General features: G+C 42.3%; 1 protein-coding gene across 21 annotated transcripts in view; it reads right to left on the reverse strand.

The window, feature by feature from the left end:
• The window catches only part of Rnf32 (ring finger protein 32), a 61,712-nt gene extending 41,686 nt beyond the window's left edge, over positions 1–20,026 (reverse strand). For 2 of the 21 annotated variants that reach the window (XR_005503207.2, XM_017592606.3), the window contains exons 1-7: positions 19,475–19,622; positions 17,641–17,730; positions 16,824–17,088; positions 13,096–13,238; positions 10,500–10,532; positions 9,883–10,007; positions 9,382–9,490 (exon numbers count right to left, since the gene is read on the reverse strand). Coding sequence is in view for 19 of the 21 variants with exons in the window: in XM_017592606.3 (XP_017448095.1) it covers positions 9,382–9,490; positions 9,883–10,007; positions 10,500–10,532; positions 13,096–13,238; positions 16,824–17,088; positions 17,641–17,655 (690 nt within the window). In the remaining 2 variants the exon portion in view is untranslated. Of the gene's footprint in view, positions 1–5,537; positions 7,825–9,381; positions 9,491–9,882; positions 10,008–10,499; positions 10,533–13,095; positions 13,239–16,823; positions 17,089–17,640; positions 17,731–18,667; positions 19,675–19,799 lie in introns of those variants that run through there. The other 19 variants (XM_063285934.1, NR_172473.1, XM_063285930.1 and 16 more) reach the window with 19 other exon arrangements.
• Positions 20,027–20,351: the final 325 nt, after the last annotated feature.

The raw sequence follows: 20,351 nt of genomic DNA on the forward strand, positions 1-20,351 counted from the left end.
TAATAAGCAGCCCATTTAAATGTCATTTAGTACAAGGTGAGACTGGTTACAGATTCCACACATTTTGCTAGCCCATTTGAAGTTGGACTTCTAACATATTGGTATCCTATCCTTTAATATTCAGGCAGATAGAAATTTTGTTAAGTCAGAAGATGGGTCTGTAGATAAAAGAGCTTGCTGTTTAAGTGTGAAGACAGAACCAATGTAAGAACCAGACAATAGCAGGAATATCTGTGATTCCAGAGCTTCTCTGAGGAAACAGGAAAGCCTACAAAACCTCTAGGGCCAGCTGGTTTGGAGTGTGGAGGGGCTCTCTCTGTAGGTGGAAGGCAGGGACTGACATGCAAAGTTGTCCTCTGGCCATCACATGTATGCTCCCCACTACTATTCTGCAGCAACAAGAAAGTGTGATGAGGGATTAAAGCATAGTGAGAAATCAAAGATAACTGAGATAAATTTACCTATTATGCAGCAAACTCTTGCATTGCATTGCCATAAGACACAAAACGAAACAAAAATGTTCAAAGCACATTCAAATTAAATCATGAATTAGAGCAGGTATGGAGGCCTACAACTGGGGTTAACACAAAACACTTCTGAGTTCAGAATCCAGCCTAACCTTTGTCTCAGAAAAATAAACAAGAAAAAAAGGCAAGGGGGTCTGGGAAATTGCTCAGAGGAAAGGTGCTTGATGCCAGGCCCCAGGGCCTGGATTCAGATCTCCAGAAGGTGGTCTTCCAAACCTATGATTCCCAACTCGAAGAGGCAGAATATAGAGGAAATGAGGGGCAGATGGACAGAAAAGAACAAAACAAGCCAATGAGACCAGCCTCTAATATGAAAAGTATTGTAAAAGTAAACACTGGAAGATAAAGTATATTTTTTAAACTTTAGGAACTTTCATTTAATCAATCATTGAATTATGTTTCCTTTTTTCTTTTTAAAATTTTTTTCCATATTTATTAAATTGAGTATTTCTTATTTATATTTCAAATGTTATTCCCTCTCCCGGTTTCCAGGCCAACATCCCCCTAACCCCTCCCCCTCCCCTTCTATAAGTGTGTTCCCCTCCTCATCCTCCCCCCATTACCGCCCTCCCCCCAACAATCCCGTTAACTGGGGGTTCACTCTTGGCAGGACCAAGGGCTTCCCCTTCCACTGGTGCCCATACTAGGCTATTCATTGCTACCTATGCAGTTGGAACCAAGCATCAGTCCATGTATAGTCTGTGGGTAGTGGCTTAGTCCCTGGAAGCTCTGGTTGATTGGCATTGTTGTTCATATGGGGTCTCAAGCACCTTCAAGCTCTTTTAGTCCTTTCTAAGATTCCTTTAACAGGGGTCCCATTCTCAGTTCAGTGGTTTGCGGCTGTCATTCGCCTGTGTATTTGCCATATTCTGACTGTGTCTCTCAGGAGAGATCTACATCCAGTTCCTGTCAGCCTGCACTTCTTTGCTTCATCCATCTTATCTAGTTTGGTCGCTGTATGTGTATGGACCACATGTGGGGCAGGCTCTGAATGGGCGTTCCTTCAGCCTCTGTTCTAAACTTTGCCTCAATATCCCCTCCTAAGGGTATTCTTGTTCCCCTTTTAAAGAAGGAGTGAAGCATCTGCATTATGGTCATCCTTCTTGAGTTTCATGTGTTCTGTGCATCTACGGTAATTTGAGCATTTGGGCTAATATTCACTTATCAGTGAGTGCATACCATGTGTGTTTTTGTGTGATTGGGTTACCTCACTCAGGATGACATTTGCCTATTAATTTCATAAAGTCATTGTTTTCAATAGCTGAGTAGTATTCCATTGTGTAGATGTACCACATTTTCTGTATCCATTCCGCTGTTGAAGGGCATCTGGGTTCTTTCCAGCTTCTGGCTATTATAAATAAGGCTGCTTGAACATAGTGGAGCATGTGTCTTTGTTGTATGTTGGAGCATCTTTTGGGTATATGCCCAAGAGAGGTATAGCTGAGTCCTCAGGTAGTGCAATGTCCAATTTTCTGAGGAACCCCCAGACTGATTTCCAGAATGATTGTACCAGTCTGCAATCCCACCAACAATGGAGGAGTGTTCTTCTTTCTCCACATCCTTGCCAGCATCTGCTGTCACCGGAGTTTTTGATCTTAGCCATTCTGACTGGTGTGAGGTGGAATCTCAGGGTTGTTTTGATTTGCAATTCTCTTATGACTAAAAGATGTTGAACATTTCTTTAGGTGCTTCTCAGCCATTTGGCATTCCTCAGCTGTGAATTCTTTGTTTAGCTCTGAACCCCATTTTTAATAGGGTTATTTGTCTCTCTGCCATCTAACTTCGTGAGTTCTTTGTATATTTTGGATATGAGCCCTCTGTAAGTTGTAGGATTGGTAAAGATCTTTTTCCAATCTGTTGGTTGCCGTTTTGTCCTAACCACAGTGTCCTTTGCCTAACAGAAGCTTTGTAGTTTTATGAGATCCCATTTGTCGATTCTTGATCTTAGAGCATAAGCCATTGGTGTTTTGTTCAGGAAATTTTCTCCAGTGCCCATGTGTTCGAGATGCTTCCCCACTTTTTCTTCTATTAGTTTGAATGTATCTGGTTTGATGTGGAGGTCCTTGACCACTTGGACTTAAGCTTTTTACAGGGTGATAAGCATGGATCGATCTGCATTCTTCTACATACTGACCTCCACTGAACCAGCACCATTTGCTGAAAATGCTATTTTTTTCCATTGGATGGTTTTGGCTCCTTTGTCAAAAATCAATTGACCATAGGCATGTGGGTTCATTTCTGAGTCTTCAATTCTATTCCACTGGTCTATCTGTCTGTCTCTGTACCAATACCATGCAGTTTTTATCACTATTGCTCTGTAATACTGCTTGAGTTCAGGGATAGTGATTCCCCTGAAAGTCCTTTTATGTTGAGGACAGTTTTAGCTATCCTGGGTTTTTTGTTATTCCAGATGAATTTGCAAATTGTTCTGTCTAACTCTTTGAAGAATTGGATTGGTATTTTGATGGGGACTGCTTTGAATCTGTAGATTGCTTTTGGTAAAATGGCCATTTTTACTATATTAATCCTGCGAATCCATGAGTTCCATGGGAGTTCTTTCCATCTTCTGAGGTCTTCTTCAATTTCTTTCTTCAGAGGCTTGAAGTTCTTAACATACAGATCTTTTATTTTCTTGGTTAAAGTCACACAGAGGTATTTTATATTATTTGGGACTATTATGAAGGGTGTTGTTTCCCTAATTTCTTTCTCGGCTTGTTTCTCTTTTGTGTAGAGGAAGGCTACCGATTTATTTGTGTTAATTTTATACCCAGTCACTTTGTTGAAGTTGTTTATCAGCTTTAGTAGTTCTCTGGTGGAACATTTGGGATCACTTAAATATACTATCATATCGTCTGCAAATAGTGATATTTTGACTTCTTTTCCAATCTGTATCCCATTGATCTCCTTTTCTTGTCTGATTGCTCTGGCTAGAACTTCAAGAACTGTATTGAATAAGTAGGGAGAGAGTGTGCAGCCTTGTCTCGTCCCTGATTTTAGTGGGATTGTTTCAAGTTTCTCTCCATTTAGTTTAATGTTAGCTTCTGGTTTGCTGTATATGCCTTTTACTATGTTTAGGTATGGGCCTTGAATTCCTATTCTTTCCAGGACTTTTATCATGAAGGGGTGTTGAATTTTGTCAAATGCTTTCTCAGCATCTAATGAAATGACCATGTGGTTTTTATCTTTCAGTTTGTTTATATAATGGATTATGTTGATGGTTTTCCATATATAAACCATCACTGCATACCTGGGATGAAGCCTACTTGATCATGATGGATGATTGTTTTGATGTGCTCTTGAATTTGGTTTGCAAGAATTTTATTGAGTATTTTTGCATCGATATGCATAAGGGAAAGTGGTCTGAAGTTCTCTTTCTTTGTTGGGTCTTTGTGTGGTTTAGGTATAAGAGTAATTGTGACTTCATAGAAGGAATTCGGTAGACTTTCATCTGTTTCAATTTTGTGGAATAGTTTGGATAGTATTGGTAGGAGGTCTTCTATGAAGGTCTGATAGAATTCTGCACTGAACCCATCTGGACCTGGGCTGTTTTTGGTTGGGAGAATTTTAATGACTACTTCTATTTCTTTAGGTGTTATGGGGCTGTTTAAATGGTTTATGTGTTCCTGATTTAAATTCTCTACCTGGTATCTGTCTAGTAAATTTTCCATTTCCTCCAGATTTTCAAGTTTTGTTGAATATAGGCTTTTGTAGTAGGATCTTATGATTTTTTGAATTTCCTCTGATTCTGTTGTTATGTCTCCTTTTCTATTTCTGATTTTCATAATTTGGACACACTCTCTGTGTCCTTTGGTTAGTCTGGCTAAGGGTTTATCTATCTTGTTGATTTTCTCAAAGAACCAGCTTTTGGTTCTGTTGATTCTTTGAACAGTCTTTTTTCTTTCTACTTGGTTGATTTCAGCTCTGTGTGATTATTTCCTGCCTTCTACTCCTCCTCGGTGTATTTGCTTCTTTTTGTTCTAGAGCTTTTAGGTGTGCTGTCAAGCTGCTGATATATGCTCTCTCCTGTTTCTTTCTGCAGGTACTCAAGAGTTTTCCTCTTACCACAGCTTTAACTGTGTCCTATAAGTTTGCATATACTGCACCTTCATTTTCATTAAATTCTAAGAAGTCTTTAATTTCTTTATTTCTTCCTTGACCTGGTTATCATTGAGTAGAGCATTGTTCAACTTGCATGTATATATGGGCGTTCTTCCCTTATGGTTATTGAAGACCAGCTTTAGCTCGTGGTGGTCTGATAGGATGCATGGGATTATTTCTATCTTATTGTATCTGTTGAGGCCTGTTTTATGGCCAATTATATGGTCAGTTTTGGAGAAAGTACCATGAGGTGGTGAAAAGAAGGTATATCCTTTTGTTTTAGGATAGAATGTTCTATAAATATCTGTTAAGTCCATTTGGTTCATAACTTCTGTTAGTCTGTCTATGTCTCTGTTTAATTTCTGTTTCCATGATCTGTCCAGTGATGAAAGTGGGGTGTTGAAATCTCCTATTATTGTGTGAGGTGCAATATGTGCTTTGAGCTTTAGTAAGGTTTCTTTTATATATGTAGGTGCCCTTGCATTTGGAGCATAGATTTTTAGGATTGAGAGTACATCTTGGTGGATTTTTCCTTTGATGAATATGAAGTGTCCTTTCTAATCTTTTTTTATGACTTTTGGTTGAAAATCGATTTTATTTGATATTAGAATGGCTACTCTAGCTTGCTTCTTCAGACTATTTGCTTGGAAAGTTGTTTTCCAGCCTTTTACTCTGAGGTAGTGTCTGTCTTTGTCTCTGAGGTGTGTTTCCTGTAGGCAGCAAAATGCAGGGTCCTTGTTGCATATCCAGTTTGTTAATCTGTGTCTTTTTATTCGAGAATTGAGTCCATTGATATTGAGAGATATTAAGGAATAGTGATTGTTGCTTCCTGTTATCTTCGTATTTGGAGGTGAGATTATGTTTTTGTGCTTGTCTTCTCTTTGTTTTTTTGCAAAATGATTAGTTTCTTGCTTTTTCTAGGGTATAGCTTGCCTCCTTGTGTTGGGCTTTACCATTTATTATCCTTTGTAGGACTGGATTTGTAGAAAGATATTGTGTAAATTTGGTTTTGTCATGGAATATCTTGGTTTCTCCATGTATGTTAATTGAGAGTTTTGCAGGATACAGTAACCTGGGCTGGCATTTGTGTTCTCTTAGGGTCTGTATGACAGCTGTCCAGGATTTTCTGGATTTCATAGTCTCTGGTGAGAAGTCTGGTGTAATTCTGATAAGTCTGCCTTTATATGTTACTTGACCTTTTTCCCTTACTCCTTCTAATATTTTTTCTTTCTTTTGGGCATTTTGTGTTTTGACTATTATGTGACAGGAGGAGTTTCTTTTCTGGTCCAATCTATTTGGAGTTCTGTAGGCTTCTAGTGTGTTTATGGGCATCCCTTTCTCTAGCTTAGGGAAGTTTTCTTCTGTGATTTTGTTGAAGATATTTACTGGTCCTTTGAGCTGGGAGTCTTCACTGTCTTCTATACCTATTATCCTTAGGTTTGATATTCTCATTGTGTCCTGGACTTCCTGTATGTTCTGGACCAGTAGCTTTTTCCATTTTACATTATCTTTGACAATTGTGTCGATGATTTCTATGGAATCTTCTGCTCCTGAGATTCTCTCTTCTATCTCTTGTATTCTGTTGGTGATGTTTGTATCTACAGCTCCTTGTCTCTTCCTTTGGTTTTCTATATCCAGGGTTTTTTCCATGTGTTCTTTCTTGATTGCTTCTATTTCCATTTTTAATTCCTTCACCTGTTTGTGTTTTCCTGTAATTCTTTCAGGGAATTTTGTGCTTCTTTTCTATAGGCTTCTGCTTGTTTATTTGTGTTTTCCTGCATTTCTCTAAGGAAGTTCTTTATATCTTTCTTGAAGTCCTCCATCAACATGATCAAATGTGATTTTAAATCTAGATCTTGCTTTTCTGGTGTGTTTGGATATTCCGTGTTTGCTTTGGTGGGAGAATTGGGCTCCGATGATGCCACGTAGTCTTGGTTTCTGTTGCTTGGGTTCCTGTGCTTGCCTCTTGCCATCAGGTTGCCTCTGGTGTTACCTTGTTCTGCTATTTCTGATAGTGGCATGACTGTTCTATAGGCCTGTGTGTCAGGAGTGCTGTATACCTGTTTTCCTGTTTTCTTTCAGTCAGTTATGGGAACAGAGTGTTCTCCTTTCAGGCGTGTAGTTGTTCCTGTCAACTGGCTTTCTGCTATTCCTGTGGGCGTGTGTCCTGAGTCCACCAGGCAGGTCAATTGAAGCAGAAAAGTTGGTATTACCTCTGGTGTCTGCCTCAAGTCGCTCCTCGGTGCTGGGTTTCAGCTCTCCATGAGGGCAGCAACCAGAAGGGCCTGCCCAGCCTTCTCTCTGGTCCCTGTGCACAGGGGAACCAGACAGCACTTGGCGTTTTCCTCTAGAGTCAGAAATGTGGGCAGATAGTAGTGTCCTCTGGCTTTCCAGGTGTGTCTGCCCCTCCAAATGTCTAGCTCTCCCTCCCACGGGATTTAGGTGCAGGGAGCTGGTCTCTTCAGATCTGGGGACAGTCTGGACTGCAGGGCACCTGCAGCTTGAGTGCCCCTGTCTTCCTGTTCCCAGAGGCCCTATACAGTTTCCTCTTGGGTCAGGGATGTGGGCAAAGGTGGGCAGTACTGGCGGTCTCTCCTGCCCTGGAGTCTCAGGGATGCCCACCTGTCTGGGCGATGAACACTCCCACCCATGGGGTTTGGGAGCAGGGACGTGTGGGCTGGGATCAATAAGGTTCAGGCTCTAGCTTGAAACCTGAAGTGTCCGGTCCCAGAGGAATTTTGCCTTTGTGTGTCCTGAGTCCAACAGACAGGTCACTTGGAGCAGAAAAGTTGGTCTTACCTCTGGTCTCCGGCCTGAAGTCGTTCCTCAGGGGTGGGTTAAATCTCTCCATGAGGCCAGCAACCAGAAGGGCCTGCCCTGCCTTTTCTTGGGTCCCTGTGCACCTGGGACCCAGATGGCGCTAGGCGTTTTCCTCTAGAGTCAGAAATGTGGGCAGAGAGTAGTCTCCTCTGGCTTCCCAGGTGTGTCTGCCCCTCTGAAGTTCTAGCTCTCCTTCCCACGGGATTTGGGTGCAAGGAGCTGTTTGACCGTGTCCCTTCAGATCTGGGTCCAGTCTCACCATATTGCTTTATAATCAGTTTTGTTATAGCATAGTTGAAATGGGTTGTCTCACCCAGGTAAGGGCAAAGCTACACACAAGGTTGTATATATTCCATTTCTTCCTCTGAGATATATGAGTCTGTTATGGGACCAGAAAGTATAAGGCTACGGTCACTCAGTCTTGTGTCTAATGAAGACAATAACTAGGAAAACAGAGAAAAAAGGAGCTATCTATTTCATTAAAGGCTGCACTGGCTGGTTTTGTGTGTAAACTTTACATAAGCTAGAGTTATCACAGAGTAAAGAGTCTTCCTTGAGGAAATGCTTCCATGAGATCCAGCTGCAAGGCATTTTCTCAACTAGTGATCAGTATTGAGAGGGCCCATTGTGGGAGATGCCATCCCTGGGCTGGTGGTCCTGGGTTCTACAAGAGAGCAAGCTGAGCAAGCCAGGGGAAGCAGCCAGTAAGCAGCATCCCTCCATGGCCTCTGCATCAGCTCCTGCTTCCTGCCCTGCTTGAGTTCCAGTCCTGACTTCCTTTGGTAAGGAACAGCAATGTGGAAGTGTAAGCTGAATAAACCCTTCCCTCCCCAGCCTGCTTCTTGGTCATGGTGTTTGTGCAGGAATAGAAACCCTGACTAAGACAAAAGTCCATTATCAGTCACCATTCTACATGGGAAGAACAAAGAGCTAAACTAAATGTGTCAATGATGCTTCTACAGGAAGTGATGATAGCACAGTGTGGCTGCGAGAAGCTGATCTTCTTTTATGCAATGGGGTCTTGCTATGATGCCCAGTTGGCCTCAAATTCCTGATTCAAGCAATCTTTCTACCCAAGCGTTAGTACTACAGATATGGAGACCATGTCTGGCTGAGGAGTTTATCTCAGTGACCTGTGACTGGCATGTTGGGATACCACAGTGTTACCATAAACACAGCATATTAACAAACCTAAAATAAGATACATGAAAATTAACTTGGAAAAGATATTATTGTTTTTGACAACTATAAAATTTCCAGTGCCTATGATGTATTTCTTTATGATTTCTTTGATTCTTAGGCCAGCAGTGACACGATACCTTAGGTGAGGAAAGAGCCCATAGCATCTACTCATGGTAGCTAGGCCTGCCAGGCTGGAGCAGGCATAAGAAAGGTTCCCCATGGGGTTGGGGATTTGGCTCAGTGGTAGAGCATTTGCCTAGGAACCGCAAGGTCCTGGGTTCCGTCCCCAGCCCCCAAAAAAAGAAAAAAAAAGAAAGGTTCCCCATTTGGGGGCTGGTTACTTTTAACTCCTGCCAGTCCTTTTTGTATAAGTGGAGACACAGAAAACTGTTAAACAAGCAGTGGCCACACCCTACAGGTAAACATCATCGTGGTAAGTGAGTTGTCTATTTCTGTAATATGGTGGCCTCACAAGGCCCAGTGAGCTACCAGAAGATGTCAATGAGGTCTCCATTTTCACTCATGTTGCAGGCATTAACTGGGGCCTTTTAAGAGTTGAAAAAACTCAATTTTGTCTTGCTGTATCAGATGGTACCTGACTTAAACAAATAGCACACAATGCTGATCTGAATGTCATCATTTCATGCATGGAGTTGGAGGCCACTGAGTTGAGCAAAGAGCTCTGAGAGTGTAGGGAGCTGCAGCTACACTGCCTGTAGCTTTACCAGTCCTGGATGCTCACAGATGCACCCACCTTTTCCTCAAAGAACTTTCTCCTTAATTTGGCATCCGTAGGTGGGATCATTTTTCTCAGGTTTCTATACCACTTTCTAACGATGTACCCTCTCCAATAGGCTTGGATTCTAAAATAGAGATATAAAAATGAGGACCACCTTATAGTCTTACTTTAAAATTTTAAACTATTTTATTTTGTCTACGAATGCTTTGCTTGCATGTATGTCTATACCATTCATGTGTCTGGTACTCATGGAGATCAAAGCATCCAATTCCCAGGAAACAGTTACAGATAGTTGAAAGCCACATTATATAGGTGCTAGGAATTGAATCTGGATCTTTTAAAAGAAGAGTTGGTCCTCTTACCCACCAAGCCACCTCTTTAGTCCCTATTTTAACAAATACTTCAGTATTCCTCCCAGCCTGAGATATTCTGGTGATCCTCTAGGTTAGTGATCACATCCTAAGCTGTAAACCTCTGCCTCCCCTCCCCTGTGCAGGGCACCGAGGCCCCTCTTACCTGGTGGCACACTTTACTCTGAACAGACGAGCCCCGTCGTGTATCACTCTCGTTTGATATTGGTTCTTTCTACAGAGAGGACAGGTTTTTCTATTTGTGAACTTTTCAAAAGCCTGAAGGCATGCCTGAAGAAAAGGATTTCACTTAAAACTTTACAAGGAATTGTTTATAAACAACATTTCTACTTCTAATGTAATATACAGTGTTTTGTTTTTCATAATTGAGACTGTCTCATTTAGATAAAGAAATAGTTTCATTAAATGTTAACACCTTCCTTATGAAACCTGTTCCAAATATGATTTCCCACAGACCATGCATGCAGAGACTTCAAAAACCTCTGAATGTCACGTGGCACAAAGGTAAAATGCTAGGCATAAGACTGCTGTGCAGACAGCCAGCAGGAAGTAAGCTCAGCAGCTTTGATGTGTGATGTGCAGGTAGCAATGTGCTATATACATAACATTCGTGGTTACATCACACCAAATCCATGATTTTCACAACAGCATGAGGTACAGCCTAACCTAAAGCCATGTTCCTAACTACATGGGGCTCATGTATCAACAATGGCTCTTTAATAAGTGAGGTAAGGAGGCTAGGCCTAGGACGGGACTACTTACCCTATGGAACACGTGTGAGCAGGAAAGCAGTACCTGTCCACCAGAAGAGAAAAGGAGTCCTAGGTTAGGAATTCTTCCTCTAGCAGAGCAGTCTGAATACTTAAAGGCAGCATTCAGACAACTGACCACTTCTACACTTACATAGTGTTAAGTTTAATATAGTATAAACATGTCATCTAACAAACAATGACCCCAATACCACATAACCACATCACGCTTGATATTGAGCTACTGAAAGGATTGCCAAGGAGACACTGCTAGGTAGATGGGGTGGGGCAGGGAGGAACCTGACCATGTAGTGTGGTCTTGGTAAGAGAATAAGCAAACATCTTATTTAAGATGTTTAAGAAATAGGCAAACATCTCTTATAGGGCCTTGCTTAGCTAAATTACACTCCTAAACTGAAAATTGCAGCTTACTGTGACATAATTCTGAGAATCTTACATTTAAACAGCAAGACATTATGGACACAAACTACATTTTTCTTTTGATATTGAAAGCAAGTGTGTTCCTAAGAAAACTTCACCCTTCAGACTCAAACTTCACACCCAACAGTGATGTTTTGGTCTGGAAAAACCAAAAACAAAACTAGCTTAGATTCAATAAGGAGAAAGGATTTTAGACCATCGGCCACTGGGAGGTATACTGGACTGTGAAGGTGAGTGGACAGACACATGTCTTCCATGGTTTCAGTCACCATCCCCTATGGCTTTGCTCACTCTGTACTCTTAAGTGGGATTAAAGAAAGAAATTTTAGAATACAGCCCTTAAACCTAAAACCGTTCCTTTAAAAACTATTTATTTATGTGCATGGGTGTTTTGCTTGCATGTATGTCTGTGTACCACATCCATATAATGTCCATAAAGGCCAGAAGAGGGCATCAGATCCCCTGGAACTAGAGATACAGGTGGTTGTAAGCACCATGTGAGTGCTAGGAATTGAACCCTAATACTCCCGAAAAGCAGCCAGTGCTCCAACCCAGTAAAACCGTTTTGTTGTTCCTGCTAAGTATAAGCTTAAATTTAATAAACTATTGTATTAAAATTATCTGTGGACTCAGTTATTCACTTTTAGGAATTGAACTCAGGACCTCTAGAAGAGCAGTCTTAACTGCTGAGCCATCTCTCTGGCCCTAGTTATTCACTTTTAAATATAATTTTTCAAAGAATTTTATAAACAGATATCAATTTGCTCTAAATAATTCTTATATAATTCTAATATTAAAATATTATATTCTGAAATGTCCATATTATTCATTATAGGCAAACAGTTTATGGTGATTGTTAGACAAGTGAGGACATTTACATTCTTCCATAACTTCTGAGTTGGCCTGTTATGAATCACCTGAGTTCTGTTCTCACTTTAGAGAGTGTCTTCTACTGCAGAGATAAGAGATTACTTGAAAGTATCTTGAAATCATTCATTCATTCATTCATTCATGTGATTGGGTATTCTGCCTGCATGTATGTCTATGCACCTCTTGTATGCCTGATACCCAGGGAGGTCAGAAGAGGGCATAAGATCTCCTGGAACTAGAGTTGTAAGCCACTGTGTGTGTGCTGGGAATGAAATCTGGGCCTCCTGGGAGAACAGCCAGTATGTACTCTTAACCACTGAACTATCTCTCTAACCCAGGAACTTTTCTTGAACTAAGGAATCTAGCGTGGGAATATTAAGTGCAATATTAACACAGCAGTGTTGGTATCTGGAACCAAACAAAATGTCATTTACTCAAATGTGTACACAGCCCTGAGATAGTACATGCTCATTCTTCATACAGCTTAAACACATGCAGGACAATGACCAGGGTTGATGAGGCGAAAAGATTCCCTGCAGCTTTAATGATCTTGTGTTCTAGCACTAAATTATAAACTGCCCTGCATATGTCAGCTTTGTGGCTCTTTCCAATATCCAACTCCTGCATAAGATGAGGTCCTCTTGGAGAGGAAGATCAAAGTGTACTTCTAGCATCTTTGTAATTTACATTACCAAAGAGCAGAAGTGTAATGACTGGGAGTTTCCTTGCTGATGATGAAGCATCTCCAGTCTGAGCAGTCGGAGAGCCCATCAAACTTAGGGTCCTCAGCTGGGACTCAAGCCTGGGGGTAAGCTGGTTCTTCTCAGCTGCTGTCTCAGCTACCATGTAGAAGCGAAGGCTACACACTAGACAAAAGCCTTCGGGAAAACCATCAGTTTTCCACAAATTCTGAGAGCATGAATGACATTGGCTCAACTGGAGCTGAGAGTTTAGTCAGGCACAGCAATGGGTCTGTGCAGCAGGTCATGAGCTTTCTACGAACCAGGATAACCACCCCTTATCTTTTAGCAGATGTGTGAACAAAGGTTTACTCTACATCAGGATTCTCATATAATTTTTTTGAAGATATTCAAAGCATTCTTTCATCCAAATGGCATACTTGAACTTTAAGTGACACACCAGTAAGTGGACACTGTCAGTGGTACATTTTTCCTCTCTCTCCCAATCCTTCTGTCTCTGTCTCTCATTTGAAAGTCATAAGGAAGGTGGAGCTGGGTGGCTCATTTACTATTACTAGGAAGCAGCACCTGGCTGGTTTAAAGCTCTGTCTTATGTACCTGGGGTTGGAGCTCAAATTCTTCTTTACATATTGGGCATGGCTGCATGGAGTCCCCTTGTAGAAGGGATCTCTGCTTCACTTTCTCCCATTCATCTGATGACAGTGGTAATGGGGGAAGTGCCAAGAGACCCAGTTTCTGGGCTACAGGAAAGACAAGACACAATGTTAGCTCATGAATGTTAGCATATGTAGTAACATTTTTAAAGAAACAATCTACAACACACAGCAAGATGCTTTTCTATGAAGGGATGAGGGCAGTGATGACCCTTGAAGTTCTCAATAATGATTTATGACTGTGGTCATTCTGAATGCTAAGTGATTTTTCAAGCAAGCAGGACTGACATTTAAATGTACAGAAGTTGAAGAACAACAATGTTTTTTGGTTTTGCCTGGTTTGGGCCACTTTCCTTCATGTTTCTCACCTACTTTAACTGTCAATCTGCAGCACTGCCTTGCTGCTCTCACCATGGCCCTTACAAAGTGTATATCAATCATGTGCTACCCAAGGATATATTCCTTAATTAAGTTTATGAGTACCCATAATGTGACCTTATATCCCATGGGAAGACTCACTTTGAAAAAGAGACTGCAACATTCCTGGGCACTGGGCTAGTAGGACTGTAAGTGTGAACCACTAATCTGTAAACTGCTAAACAATGGTAAAGTTACGTTAAAGAAAATTAACCTAGAGCAAGATCTTCAATGAGAACAATAAATATTACAGGAATGGGAGGCTATGACAGAGGGCTATGCATCTATGTAAAAGGCTGGTGTGGTACTCCATACCTATGATCCTAGTGCTGGCAAGGCAGAGACAGGAGATCCTTAGAACTTGCTGCCCAGCCAGTCTAGATTAACTGGTTTATTCTAGTTGAGAGACTCTGTCTCAAAAAAAAAAATAAATGATACTAACCTCTAGCTGTGGAGCAAGTGGAACCATGTCACCAGACAAAAACTTGGTAAGGTTGAGTGGATTAAGAAACCACAGTACTCTCATACCTGAGGATGGTAGGAGTTGCATCTACTTCCGACCAGGTTTCTGTCCTGGGACTTGGGACCATGACACCCAGTAGAAAGAACTGTGCCAAATAGTCATGTAAGGGGGAGCACCCTTAGTCCCTTCACATGAAGATGAGGCAACCTTAACATCTTAGACCAAGCTAATAAAAAGTACCTACCTTTAGACCCCAACTCACCCTAAAATGTATATAAGACCCTGTCCACAAGGAATAAACAAAAACAGTCTGAGAGTATCTGTCTGTTTGTCTGTCTGTGTTGTATAGAGCTATAACACTTTGGGGAAGAGAAATTCTCTCCTGAAGCTTTCACTGCTGGAAGCTGCTCAAGCCTACCATAGTCACTTCCCACAGGGTATCCCTAACCTTCCATCAACTCTTTCTTCCCTTCAGAGAGGGCAATTCAGAGCCACACAGATCTTGGCAGATAGCATCTGGTACAAAGATCGGCATATGGCCTCCACATGCACACGGCATGCCTCCACATGTGAAAACAAATACAAACAAAAATTATGTTAACATTTGCATTTTCCAAACTCACATATAAGGAAGCTTAACTCACTTCACTAGATATACTTCTGGTAAAATATACCAACACTAAAACCATCAGAAAAGGAGGAAACAAAAAAGCTGAATTGAGCCTGGAGCCATCAGACCCAGGGCCTTGGTTAAATACCTATCACAGTTGGCAATGAGCTCAGTTTTTGTTTATTCTTAGAACAATGATGGGTCTACGATTTATTGTAGGTGAAGTGACTCCTATGGTCAAAGGCCAGACTCTGAACTGAACAGTCATGTATCTGCAATAGCACCCCACTCCACAAGAATCAGAGCTGAGAAATGGCTTTCTTGGTGAACATCAGTGACACGGCTTTCTCTCAAGATGCTTGTCACTCTTGGCTGGCTATTCTGTACTTGTAATCAAATGTGAAAAGTTTCTTCTCCTCACACCAGCAGCTAGAGGAACAAAAGGGATCCAAACCAGATAACTAGCAATGAATGAGTGTCCTTTCTCTGCTGTGCAGGCCTTCTGATACCTCCTGTCTCTGTCACCTACACTACAACACAACAGCCCTAAACAAACCTATTTTCCATGCCCAGTCATCTAGGAATCTTTTATTTCTAGCTTTTCAGTATAAAATGATTTCAGACTTACAATAGATTATAAGAATGTAATAAAGAACTCTTGGCCTTAATATGCTGGTATAATGATGGGAACCAGGGAATTAGTGCTGAGTTAATTATCAACTGCAGGCAAGTTGCCTTTTCTGTGGTTGCACTTGCTGAGGTTCCAATGATTCAGAGTGAACGACCATCTGGAAATCATCAATGGCATATTCCAAAAACAATTCATACGAGTTTTATTTTTTCAAACTAAGCAAAACAATGAAATCTCACACTGTTCTGTGCACTATTCCTGTCTAGTGTATCCAGGCTGTGTATGTGATGTAACCTTTGTCCCTCTGCAGTTGTCTTGGTGATTGGATAGACTGTGGCAGTACTATTATAGCCTTAGGGCTCATTGTCACAAGCAACACATGAGAGTTGCTAGTCATTCAGATATACCCAAGACAGGAAGTAAAGAGCTTCCTTCAAGTGGGAAAGGGGAAAGATTTAATTTCACAGAAAACAAGTACATGCAAAAGTTGCCAAGGTAAGATGAGATCTTCTATGTGCCAAACTATAAATATAGAAAAATAGATTCCCACAAATTTTACAATTATATTTCTACAATACTCATATCGGCCTATGGTAGGAGCAGTGATGGGAAGACAGAGTTTAAGGCAGCTTGAACCGCACAATGTGACTTTTGCTCAAAGAAAAAGTTATGGCCGCAGTGTATAACAGGAATCCAGTTAAGATGGAGACGGCACTAAATTTGTAATGTTATTCAAGCTGATGGCAAAGCTTTTCACCACAAAGAACTGAGCCTGTGAAAACTTTGGCAAGGAGTCCGTAAGAATAAGGAACAACAAGACAATTAGTTCAAGTAAAGGATCACTACATGGATTCAAGGAGAGTCTCAGGCTGAGGATGCGAGGATCACAGCTGGCCTCCCCACAGCTGGAGAGAGCAGCCTCGGCTGGAGTGGGGCACTCAGCCAGAAGGAAGGGCCCGGCCCAGAGCTAGCCTGCAATTCAATGTAACCAGGCTCTCCCAGATAGAAACTACATTTACAAAACAAAAAGATACAGACAAAAGCCTACAGTCCAGGCACTCCAGAGGTTGAGTGAGGCAGGGAGATTTAGAGTTGAAGGCCAGCCCCGACTATAGAGGGAGACTCCCAAAGTCAATAAAAACATGCAAAGGAAGGCAGCAGGACTTAAAAATACAGAAGCACTAATGGAGCTCGGCAGTAGGTAAAGTGCCACAGAGCTCCTGATAAAACCAGACACAATGTATACACTCAGGAATTCGGACTCACAAAGCAAGTCACCTGCTCCTGTAGGTGTGTTTTAGTAAGGGTATTTCCGACAGCCATCTTGTTCAGGGGCAATTCCACCAATACTTTACCTCCAAAGTGAAAAACAAAAACTTGGCAGACAGAGTTGGCATTAAAGCCTTATTAACAATGCACTTGGCCGCCAATAAAATGAAAATGTCAAGGTTCTGTTTTTACCCCAAATACAGCATTGCTTCATCCTGCCTGACAAGGTTACACTGGGTTAATTAGCATTAAGCCAAAGGAAAAGAGACCAGGTTAGCTTACCTAAAGTTAACGGTGGTGGTGTGGGGTCTAGAACATATTCCTTCTCTGGATCTTCCCCTTTAGGCCCCTCTGCAGTCTTTCTAAGTCCAGTGTCCATCATGGCTGCCGAGCCTTTTCTGAGAGATTGTGATTTGTTCTCTTTCTTTTGCACTTTTGTCTTACAAGGATCTGCTACTGAGAGATGTCCAAGTTGAAGATCACGTAATATGTGGTCTTGTAAGGCAACTGCAGAGACTGCTAAGTTACTTTTTTTAGATGAACGATCCTAAAAAAGGGGGGCGGTGCTTATTTAGTGGAACAGCATGTAACATCATTTAGAAGAAAACTCAGGCCTTGTTGCTCCTTGATGGCAGATTACCAAGTCAGTGGGAAGGAATGCCAGGGCAATATTTAATCAGAGCAAACTCCAGGCCCAACATCTACAATGGAAGTAAAGGGAAACCTTTTCATTTAATTACTGGAGCCTTAATTATAAACCAATAAATTCAAACCTGTGTGTGACTAAATAAGATGCTACTGCTTTGCTATGGCTAAATTAGACTCCAGGCAAACTCTAAAAGGAGATCTTGCTCTTAAGTAAAAGATCTCTGTTGAAAACTTAAAAAACATTCCCTACAGGACCAGGTCCCTGAGGCAGGAGACATATGCAGGTAGCACCCAGAGACTGTCTGTTACCCATATCACATGCACTTTCCACTTCTGCTCACAGTTTCCCAGGAACACAAGGTTTGTAAACTATTTTTATACCTGTAGAAGGTCCAGTTAGACTACACCGCACAAATACAAACATGTGTCAGTTCTGAGGAGGATGGGATACCTTATTTTTTAACATGCTGTATCAGGAAACACCGTGGTGAGGCTTCAACAATCTTTAGCATCCCATTACAATAACTTCCATTTTTTTCTGCTGAAACAGAAAGCAAGAGTGTGTGTAAACATCTGGATCTACTTGGGCTATGGAAATGGTAACAGTGATGCCAGCCACAGAGCATGAGCCACCCTGTCCAATCTACACAGTCATAACCCAATTCATCCCTGTCCTCAAACAGCTTACCATGGTGCTAGAAAGAATTCCACTATAAAGAACAATCTAGCAGCAAAAATGGAGTCTTAGAACAAAGTCTTAGAACAAAATGAGACACTAAAAGTAAATGAACAATCCTTCAAGATAACATTTAGCCCAAGTCTTAAAGAGAGAAATGTGTGTGTTAGATGGCAGGAGCAAGAGCAGAGACGCCCACCAAAGCAGCTGTGCTTGTGTTTGGCAAGAAGGGCAACAATGAAGAAGTGGGTATATGGTGCACGCTGGCTCCTTCAACCTGGCCAGCACATCGGTGGCAGACACTGAGTCCCACCTATGGTAAGTTACTTAAGGATCTGCAGCTCAGTTTTATAAAAAACACAAAAATGCTGAGGTTTGAGGATTATTATACAAAAGGAAACCTCTTTAAGGGCTTACAAGGGACTGTTCTGCACAAGATACTCATAAATGGTTACTGTTGCTCCAATTGCCTCAGAAATGGGGGGATGTATTTGGTATTGACCTTTTTAGTTTTCAGACCATGCTGACCATGATATTCTACAGTGGAGAGAAAAGGCACCTTTTCAAAAGCAACCTAACGGAATAGTATTGAGGGACTAGCTTTCAGAAAGGTGCTCACAGAGCAGCTGATACACCTTCAGGCATACACTAGGCCCTGGGTTCAACCCCTAGCACTGCAGCAGACACTTGAAAAAATTACAGGAAAATGAGTCCCACAGGAACTCATGTGTGAGATGGGAAGAAGAGAGCCAGGTGCTGTTCAGATCCTTTGGAAGCCTAGGACAGTTTTCAGTGTGCTCACCTTCTTGCTCCTTTTCATTGCTGGCATGGAGATCTATGAAAGAAGTTTGTATGCAGTATTTCTTACAGTAGCCTTGGCTGGAGGAAGGCATGTAAACTACTGAAAGGTCACTGTTATTATTTTCCAAATTCAAAATGCCTCTAACTTGGCAATGACCAAGTATGCATCATAAAAATAGTTTATTTTTTTTAACAAGATTCATACCATCGTTAACCAGTAGGTAGCTCTTTGGTCTACAATTTCACCAGATTTGTATTGTGCCGTTGTGACTAATGTCAAGGTAAAAAGCGTTAAAACTGTGCCTCACTAAAGTCACATAGCATTAGCAAATTGTATGATTTAAAAAATAACGAAACATGCCAGATGTAGTCGAACTGTATGAGAAAACATAATGGTGACCCGTTGGACTGGCAATAGGTGAGAAATAAACCTCTGCCTGACGCTAATTGCCACAACAGCAAACTGACTGTAATTAGTTTGCACACGGTTAGGAGGTTGTGCCAGGTAGGAAAACACAGGACTAGACGACAAGCCATTTAATCACCGATTGCTTTCAGTGATCAGAAGGCAATTAATACATGCGTCAATAGAAATGCACTGGAGAGACGGCATCTAAGTTTAAAATACTCTCCCAGTTTGGTTTGAGGTCCCTCGCCACATCACAGCCTTGTGCCTTATAGGAAGGATCCGCGGACCGCCCACAGCGACCCGCACCTTCCGCGTCAACACTACCCGCGTTCGGCCCTCTCTCCCTCTCTATGAACCAGAGCTTTTTTTCTGTCGGACAGCGCTGCAGGACAAACTCACACTGGCCCTTCCTCTTCTCTCCGAAGCACCTTTTCAGATCCACTCCTCGTTGCCACGGCAACTAGCGGCCGGTGCGCTTCGGAGTGCGCACGCGCGCCGGCTTCGCCTGACCCTCAGTGCGCATGCTCGTAGGTCCCCCACCCCTGACCCCCATTCGGCTGAGCAGTCGTCCCTTCAGTTTCACCGGCGGCGAGCGGCTTGCTGCACCCGCGCTTTACGTCATGGCTCCGCCTGTCACTTGTCGTCAGCGTCTGGACGCTGGTGCGGTTACGCTGTCTTGAGGCGCGGGCCCTGGGCGTGTGGTGTGGTGTGCGCGGGCTCTTACCCCTCTTCCTCGGTGTGTGATGTTTGGCGTCTTTTCGCTGCGCCCTGGCCAGTTTGTGTGACCCGAGGATGCGCTGACCCGTGCGGCTGTTTGTAGTGGGCTTTCAGTCGTCCCCTCAGTCGGAAGATTTGATAGCTGCCCCTTCGACTGTTTTGCGAGCGCTGTGGCGTCGCCATTCGACCTCCTACAGTTCCTCATGATGGTTGCCATGGCTCCCGGTAATCGTGGCCTGTTCTGTGTTGCCGGGTGAAAGCCTTTTCACGTTCGCCCCTTCCAGTGGTCTTCCTAGCTCTAGGCAAGGCTTCTCTGAAGGTGAGGGTGGAGAGAGCTGCCCCTGTGGCTACTGACCTTGCAGGGTACCTAGCCCTTCTGCACTCTGTGCCATCTCCTACCCCTCTGAATATGCACCCCCGCGCTGTCCGATGAACCAGGCTTGAACCCCTGGGGTCCTTTAAAAGTCTCTCACTTCTTGGTGCCAAGCAGAAATAGTGTATTGATTTTCTTCTGCCTGTCGTGACAGTGACTTTGCTGCATCTTAATTGTATACAATTC

Source organism: Rattus norvegicus, chromosome 4 (genome assembly GCF_036323735.1).
Source record: "Rattus norvegicus strain BN/NHsdMcwi chromosome 4, GRCr8, whole genome shotgun sequence".
Taxonomy (NCBI): domain Eukaryota; kingdom Metazoa; phylum Chordata; class Mammalia; order Rodentia; family Muridae; genus Rattus; species Rattus norvegicus.